This window comes from Anopheles coluzzii, chromosome 2 (genome assembly GCF_943734685.1).
Source record: "Anopheles coluzzii chromosome 2, AcolN3, whole genome shotgun sequence".
Lineage (NCBI taxonomy): Eukaryota > Metazoa > Arthropoda > Insecta > Diptera > Culicidae > Anopheles > Anopheles coluzzii.
The window spans coordinates 125,032,181-125,040,585 of NC_064670.1; the positions used below are offsets into that span (position 1 = coordinate 125,032,181).

The following is an 8,405-nucleotide window of genomic DNA, read 5'->3' on the forward strand; positions in this document are numbered from 1 at the left end:
TATGTGTGTGTGGCCGTTATCAGTCGTCTTGTACATTACTTTTTAAGTGGCAATTTTCAATTCCGTCCCCAAACCCTCTGCCTCTGCCTATCTTTTGTTCCCCTCGTAGCATCGGCCAGATCGGTTGTGGTTGGAGCACACAACCTTATCGTCGTCCGGTTATTGATTAGTTTCCGATTGTCGCTCGAAAGCGTCGAACGCGCTTGCACTTTCTTACGGTGCCGGGCCGAGCGTCCAACTGGTCGAATTTTGGCACGAAGATACACATACAGTTCTCCCCAAATGGATCGAAGGAAAAGGGCACCGTGCACCGAAGGTTTAAATATTTGAACAGCGTTGTTCGCGTTGGTGATTGTAGTGTGCAAACGCCGTTGAAGAGATGTAATAATAGGGAAAATCAACAAGTGAAATCCTGAAACGTGTGTAGTAGTAGTACCGGTCCCCGATACTTGTTTGATGACAAGCAGCAGCAGATTGAGTGGACGGACGTCGTGTGGCTTTTGGTGAAGATGTTGGGTGAAGTAGTGAATCCCGAAGCGAACGTTTACACCGCGGAAGAGTGTGACATCTGTCGGCCGGATAGTAACGCCGACCAGTCCCACGATACCGAGGGTGACTACATTGCACTCAAGAAGTGGGAACTAGGATTTCTTAGGGTAAGGGCTTAGCTCCGGTGGCGTTCAACGTTCTCTCATCGCTCCCTTTGCATTGTTGTAACGTTTTACAGCGCGAATGTGTTAATCTAGGGCTGGAGACGTTTTATCTTAAGTATATGGAGCGAGTGCAGCGTAGCTATCTGTCCATCTTTGTAGTGCTTCAAACGTTCGTCAGCATTTCGCATGTGATCGTCATCGTGACCGGAAAACCGGTAAGTACACAGACATAGAGAGACAGGTAGAGAGACAAACAACCTCCAATTCGGAGTCGATGGCGCCCTGTCATTCATCCCAAATCCCAGGTGATGTGCCAGCTGCCTTGACCGAGCATTAGCGATGATCAACAAGAGACTACTGTCAGGTGGAATCAATTCATCTCCCATCAATTATTCGCCCCCAATACCTCGGTATGTAGGTCTCTGTGTGCACACTGACGCCTTGTGTGTCGTATGTGGTCAAGGATCTCTCGCTCCGCAAGCTAAGCTCCCTCCCGCACCGACCCACACAGACTGATTTATCTAGACCGTTTATGCGAAGATGACAATAATTTTAATTGATGGTGATAACGCACCAACCAACCGACCGACCACACCACACGGTGCATTGTTGTGTCGCTTCTACTTCGGAAGCGCCCCCTGATATCGCTCAGCGCACGCGGGGTTGTTGTTGCTGCTGATGATGTTGATGTTGATGTCGGAATCGTATCGCGATAAAGACCGGAGCGCTACCGCCATTCACGCCACCATCGTTCGTTCAATTTACTGAATCATGCTGTTTATATTGGACACTATTGGTAGCGCCCAGGTGAAGCGTCTTTGCCTATCAATTAGAAATGCGTTTCCTCTCCTCTTTGCAAGCATCCAACGGCAGCGATTCATCCCGATCTCATCTGCTACCTGTTCGGTATACTGATCGTATGGATATCGCTGTTTGCCGCCTTCAAGGAGGGTCTGGTGAAGGCCTACCCATGGGTACCGTACGTTTCCTCCAGCATTGCCGTCATCACAATGATCATCACCGATCTGACGATCCCACTGTACCACGCGGTGGTAACGTTTATCAATCCACCGCTACGACCCTCGTACGCCAGCCATACCATACTGGCGATCTACATATTTCTTCCGCTCACGGAAAACATTCACGGCATCATACTGGGCAGTGCGACGTCCCTGTGCTATCTGATCGTAATGACACTGATCACCTACCGGTTGGAGGAGAACACAGCGCTCAAGGTGATCACCGAGCTGATTTACTTCATCTGTTTGAATCTGTTCGGGTTGTACTTTCGGCTGATCAACGAGGTGGCAATTAGACGCACGTTTCTCGATCGTCGGGAGCTTGTGGAGGGAAATTTGCTATTAAAGTTTGCGCGTAATCAAGAGGTAGGAACTCGAAAGGTAGGTGAGACGATCATGAATAATTGTAAAATGTCTCTTTAATTACAGAAAGAACTACTGCTTAGCATTCTGCCAGAGCATACGGCCGAACTGATGGAGAAGGACATTCGGGCAATGATTGAAAAGATGCGCAACGATCAGCACAATGCAAACCAAACGATCAATACGCAGAAGTAGGTGGTGCAGCGCTGTGAGCTTAAACCGCTTCATTCTAATAAAGTCTCTTATTTTAGCTTCTTTCGTACAGGCACTCAATGGAGATCGATTAAGTAAGTGTGAAATTTGCATGGAATGCATTGAATTTGATCCTTCATTTAAGCCCTTCCCTTGCAGCAAACTGTACGTGCAGAAGCACACCAACGTTACGATCCTGTACGCGGACGTGGTCAACTACACGCACATGACTACGCAGCTGCCGGTGCGTACGCTGGTGGATGTGCTGCACGAGCTGTTTGTCAAGTTTGACGAAGCGTCCAAAGAGTTCAACGTGCTGCGGATAAAGTTCCTGGGCGATTGCTACTACTGCGTGTCGGGCGTACCGGTGCGCAATAAGTATCACGCCAAAAGCTGCGTCAATTTGGGGTTGCGCATGATCAAGGATATAAGGGATGTGCGGATGTCGCGCGATCTGAACATCGACATGCGGATAGGCATCCACAGTGGCAGCATCATATCCGGGGTGATTGGGGCGTGCAAGTGGCAGTACGATATCTGGTCGAAAGACGTTATCATTGCCAACAAGATGGAGTCAACCGGAGAGGCTGGGTAGGTAAAGCCGGCTTTAAGTTGCCCCTAGTATTACAGAACTCATTTGTTTTTGGTCGTGTGTAGTAAAGTGCACGTGACGATGCAGACTTTGGAGCTGCTCGATGGGGAGTACATCTTCGAGGAAGGGACACCACAGGCGAAGGAAGATCCTATCCTCGTGAAGCACAACATACAGACGTTCCTGATCGTCCCACAGCCAGGTTACGACGATGGTTCGGTAGGTGTGCGGAAGCCCCCTTTTGCACAGGCTCAAGACCATTTGCTACTACTCATAACGTTGATAGTTTTTTACCGTTCAAGAACCCGGCCCCAGCAGTCGAATGTCGAGTGGAGTGAAGCGGAAAACGATCAAAAAAGAGCGCAGTCTAGTCACGAGGAACTTTATGCAAAACTCAATGGAACAGTTCCGCGAGATCATGAAGCTAACGAATGTGGAAATGGCGTATGAGCTGGAGCGTATGCCCATTGGAAGGTTTCAGTAAGTGTTGTTAGATCTCATGGGGAATTCCTCCGTTTTTTTTAATCCTCTCTCGATGGTCCTCCTCTTCAACAGGTTCAACAAACTGTTCTCGTCGTACAAAACGTACATGCAGGAGCCTTCGCACACCTCCGCCCCGGCAAGAACGGTCGAAAATGGGCCTCGGTGCAGCGAGGAAGACACGAACCGGCTCGACAACATGTCACCGTTCTTCATGTGCTTCGAGAACAAGCGCTGGGAGCTGTCGTACCTGCAGGAACCGGATCTCATGCTCAAGTACAGCGTGCTGATGAGCTTCATCGTGTTCGTGTGCATCCTGCTCATACAGATCCTGAACGATGCGTCGGGCATCTACTTCTGGCTACTGAACGGCTTGTCCGGCGCACTGCTGCTCGCCTTTATCCCGATCACCTGGTTCAAGAAGGTGTGGGATGTATACACACCCTACTCGATCGACGATCTGCTGCGTGTGCGGAAACCTCAGTCGAGGGTAATGCGAATATTTTACGACTTTTCCAACGACATCATGAGCAACTTTGTGATACGGACGGTGATCTATCTGATTACGATCGCGTTACTAGTGGTGTGTTCGTTGATGTATCTGATCGAGTGTAATTACGATCTGTTGGAGCAAACGTCTACCACCAGCGTACCCGTGAGTGACAATCTAACGAGCCTGTTTCAAGAAAACCAAACATCGCTCGATCCTATGGCCAAAAACTTTTGTACAAATCCATGGGTAAGTGAGTCCGAAATCTTGTGCAATATGATCGACTAATCTGCTGTACTACGAGTAATGTTTCGTTTCTTCCCTCCAGTCAGTCACCCAGTGTCTTACACTGGCGATCGGGATGGCTTTCCTGTTTCTCCGGATACACTTCCTGCTGAAGGCAGCCGTGGGACTGCTGATCTTCTTCTTCTATTGCTGGGCAATTTTTGACGATCTGTACTATTACTTTGATAGCAGTGCAAGCATGAACCCTGGTCTCGACCCAAAGGTCTCTCATCTTATGCTGATCCTCTTCATTGTGATCATATTTCATTGGATTGATCGACAGTCCGAGTACATTGCGCGGACAGATTATAAGTGAGTATTGGTGCCAACAAGAAGGTGCTCGATCAAAAACGGTGCTTCAAGCTAAACACGATCTCTTTCTTTCTGTACATTCCCTTTTCTAGCTGGAAGCAACAGCTCCTAAAGCAAAAGGAGGAAGCCGAAGTAACGAAACAAACGAACAAGATCCTCGTCGAGAACATACTGCCGACGCATGTGGCCGAAATCTACATCAATCGGCAGCTGAAAAACGAGTTCTACAACGAGGAGTACGAAAACGTGGCCGTTATGTTCGCCACCATCACCAACATGGAGGTCAACACGGACATTTCGGTCGAGAACGAGAAGAGCGTGCTGAAGGTGTTGAACGAGATCATCTGCGACTTCGACGAGCGGTTGCAGTACTTTGACGGGTATCTGAAGGTGGAGAAGATTAAAGTGGCCGGCTGGACGTACATGGCGGCCTGTGGACTGGATCCGGGCCGGTGCGATTCATCGTCCTCGCTCAGCGGCTACCGCTCGGTGTCCGGTATGACGCGTACCTCGCTCATGACCAACGGTCGCCGTAGCCTTAATCCGCGCACCTCGCTGGAGGTGGCGCACAAAGCGAGCACCAGCACGCGCAGCAATTCGAGCAACAGTCGCCATAGCAACAACGTCACGATCGTTATGGCCGAGTTTGCGCTCGAGCTGATGCGCGTGTTGCGGGACTTTAGCAATGAAAACTTCAAACAAACCAGCCCAGGATTGCTGCGGGTCGGCATATCGCACGGGAAGGTGATGGCGGGCGTGGTAGGCTCCAGCAAGCCGCTGTACGACATCTGGGGCAATGCGGTCAACATGGCCTCGCGGATGGATTCCACCGGACGCCCCGGGCGCATACAGGTGACGAAGGAAAGTGCCGAGGTGCTGCAGAGCTACGGGTACCAGTGCGACTATCGGGGTGAGATTTTCGTCAAGGGACGCGGGAAAATCCCGACATACTTTTTAAAGATAGGCAGCGATTTAAAGTTCCTCAAAAAGGCTTCGTGCGATAAGGCTGGCAATGGGCACGTACCCACCGAGCATATCACGACCAAGCTTTAGCTTTAGTATAAAAATGTATTTATCGAATAAATAAGTACTATAATAAATAAATAAGTACTGATTTAACAAAAAAAAACACAAGTGTTTCAATTGAAGAGAAGTGGAAATATAACGGAAGAAATATTTGAATTTGTTCCATTCCGCCCGTCAACCATCGAGTATAAACGGACGTATTGTTTTCGGCGAAAATGCCAACAAAGCTGTTCAGCTGTCAAATCAAGCTGATCGGAAATTGTTATCGTTCGCCTTTTTGTAAAACATATCGCAAACATATTTAAAAACATTCCTTTACCGTATCATTTTAAATACCAAAAGTTCAGTAAACTATAGCCCATTGTTTTAAGCATTGCTTGATACCTAAAGAACAGGAAAGTGATAAGAACCATCGAGCTTCCCAGCGGACGGAAACTTCCTGTAAAAGGTCCAGCAAGAGAGCAATGGCAATGAAGCAGCAGGATGAAAATGACGAAAAAATTAACGTTCGCGACCGGCTTACGGATAATGTGTTGGATCTGAGTCTTATGAACATTTCCAAAGTTCCCGTGCAGGAAATTGTGAGTATTGAAGCAAAACAGGGCGTTTTAAATTTCCTAATTTCTACATCAATTAATCTTCCTTTCTTCATGCTATGCCTGCTCCTTATGATGTTTGGACAATTTGTGTAATGTGTGTCGTAGAAAACGCTTCGACGCGCCACTATTTTGGATCTTTCCAACAATCGTATCTCCATCATTGAGGTAAGCATATTAGGCCAATCCCAAATTTCGACCCTTTCACCCCCTTCCTCACTTACGGCTCGCTTCCGGCTGTTTTAGAGCAATTTTACCGACCTCACGCAACTGACCCAGATAGACCTCTCGAAGAATCGCATTACGACGATTTGCGATGATTTTGGTCTGCTCACTAACCTACGCCGGTTGGATTTGTACAAGAACCAGCTCACGCGGCTACCGCTAACGTTCGGACGCCTCAAGAATTTGAAGTATCTCGACCTGAAGGAGAACCCGCTCAATCCCGCATTCAAGAAGATCATCGGCACATGCAGCGATACGAACGATTGTCTGGTGGCAGCGACCCGTGCGGTCGATTTTATGAAGCAAGTCGAACGACGCGTGCTAGACGATCGCACCAAGGAGCGCAAGATGCGGGTCGAACAGCAACGCTTGCAGCAGGAGCAAGAGCGTCAGAAGCGCGAGAGAGAGGAAGAAGCTGCCGAAGAAGAAGAAAAACCTGTTGACGAGCAAAAGTCAGACAAAGCGAAGCGCAAAAGAAAGACGACTGCTGCTGCTGCTGCTGCTGGGGGCCAAGGCGAAGTCATAAACTGCGATGATCCCAAAGCGAAGGGGAGCAATAGCAAGGCGAAAGCAAAAACCAAACCGGGAGCAATAAAACATACAGCTTCGTCAGGATGTTGGCATTCTTCTATGCTGTGGATGCTGATGTTGTTGCTTTTGGTCGCAACGTATCTGCTCTACACGAGGTACAACGATGTGCTGCACATGGCCCGCGAAGGCACCGTACGCGAAGCGCGTGAAACTATCCTCGAAGAGTACATCAAATAACTGCACCCGCGCCTCACGATGATGATGTTACATCAATATTGTGCATATATAAACTATAATAATAAAACGTTAAGCGATTAAGAAGTGACATGTTTTTGCTTTACAATTAAAATACCGATTAGTGCCGGTAATAAGCTTAACCCTTAAAAACCTAAATCATTATTGCAACTTTTACTGTAGCAAGTTTTTCGCTTCGATCTGCATAAGGTACTGGTGAATATATCCTTGTACATCACAACGCGTCTGTAGTGGAAGTTTTCGCAGCACCGTACGAACGTAGCGTAAGAAAAACTTTTCAGATTCAGGCAGGATGCCAGTCGCTGGTAGCTGGCATTGATATGGCACTGACGCCTCTTGCTGGATGTTTTGCAAAATTTCAGCCTTGGACGACTCGTCCACGGCGTTCCGTCTTGTGCGAGATGGTCCTGGTGCCATGATGCTTTGTGCTGGCTGTTGCGGATCACAGTGACCCGTGGAATGCGACTCCATCTTAAGAAACACCACGGAGTCATCCTCTTCTAGACCGTCTTTCAACTCTTCACGCATAAATTCCATCTCGTTTAGCTGCTCCATTGGCAGGTTGGTCTTTTTTCCTTCTAAATGTTTTTTGTATTCCGCAATTCTTGCCTCAAACATCTGCTGGCAGCGCTCCACTGTGCATGAACAATTGATTTGGAAAGAAGGTGACAAAGCGAGCTTAGATACGTAAAATTAAATGGACTTACCACTGTACTTTAGCTCCCTCGCGGCTAGCTTCCAGCATTTTTGCACTTCTTCTGGAGTGGCAGGATCGTTTACCGCATACAAACACTTGTATTTTCGAATGACATCGATGAATTTGGTCATTTTTCTTAAAATATCAACACTCAGTTGGCCATTTACTAAGTACTCAACTGGTCATTTAGTAGAATTTAGTAAAATATCTTGGCAACTATGCAGTATGCGTGCTGTTGCTTTGATTTGAGTTTGTGGAATAAAATGGCAAAAACCCGGCTTGCCGGCGTCTGATTGACAGAACGTGTTGCAGGGTTGGATTGAAGCAGATACATATTCGAAAAACAGTTCTAATTAAATCGGTTGTTTTGTCTTTAATAAATGAAATGTCTCATTCATTTCAATAGAACACAATTATTTGTAAACCTATTGATAGTCGCCACTCCTCCTATGACACAGAATAATTTAAACAAAAAATGGTAACGGAAACAATTTCGAACATCGAGCGCGTATTTTCGAAACATCCTAACACCCTCGAACGGTTTCGCGAGAGTTGCCTGTAATCTTTTTTTGGTGCTGTGCGGTGACCGATAGACACTTTCAATCCGTACGGGAAAGTCGTGTTAGATTTTCGGCCGCATTTTCTACGCGAATCGTCACGCAAGTGCTGCAAATGAAACCGTGATCAAG

General features: G+C 47.5%; 3 protein-coding genes across 4 annotated transcripts; 2 read left to right on the forward strand and 1 right to left on the reverse strand.

The window, feature by feature from the left end:
• The first annotated feature begins 149 nt into the window (after positions 1-149).
• Positions 150-5,466, forward strand: LOC120952762 (adenylate cyclase type 2). 2 transcript variants are annotated; one of them, XM_040372251.2, is made up of 11 exons: positions 150-656; positions 728-868; positions 1,514-2,038; positions 2,102-2,226; positions 2,287-2,322; positions 2,387-2,818; positions 2,885-3,038; positions 3,106-3,299; positions 3,375-4,038; positions 4,118-4,386; positions 4,479-5,466. In XM_040372251.2, the coding sequence occupies exons 1-11, from the start codon at positions 510-512 to the stop codon at positions 5,437-5,439; spliced, it is 3,648 nt and encodes a 1,215-aa protein (XP_040228185.2). In that variant the 5' UTR covers positions 150-509; the 3' UTR covers positions 5,440-5,466. The 2 variants fall into 2 exon arrangements, with proteins under 2 accessions (XP_040228185.2, XP_049462557.1); XM_049606600.1 differs by lacking the exon at positions 150-656 and having other exon boundaries at positions 852-868; positions 959-2,038.
• A 192-nt stretch (positions 5,467-5,658) lies between these two features.
• LOC120953170 (leucine-rich repeat-containing protein 59-like) lies at positions 5,659-7,085 on the forward strand. Its single transcript, XM_040372891.2, has 3 exons — positions 5,659-5,993; positions 6,117-6,176; positions 6,255-7,085. Exons 1-3 carry the CDS (start codon positions 5,877-5,879, stop codon positions 6,999-7,001), a joined length of 924 nt encoding a protein of 307 aa, XP_040228825.2. The 5' UTR covers positions 5,659-5,876; the 3' UTR covers positions 7,002-7,085.
• Positions 7,079-8,224, reverse strand: LOC120953172 (uncharacterized). The gene is made up of 2 exons (XM_040372893.2): positions 7,727-8,224; positions 7,079-7,654 (listed from the first exon to the last, which is right to left on the reverse strand). Exons 1-2 carry the CDS (start codon positions 7,845-7,847, stop codon positions 7,173-7,175), a joined length of 603 nt encoding a protein of 200 aa, XP_040228827.2. The 5' UTR covers positions 7,848-8,224; the 3' UTR covers positions 7,079-7,172.
• Positions 8,225-8,405: the final 181 nt, after the last annotated feature.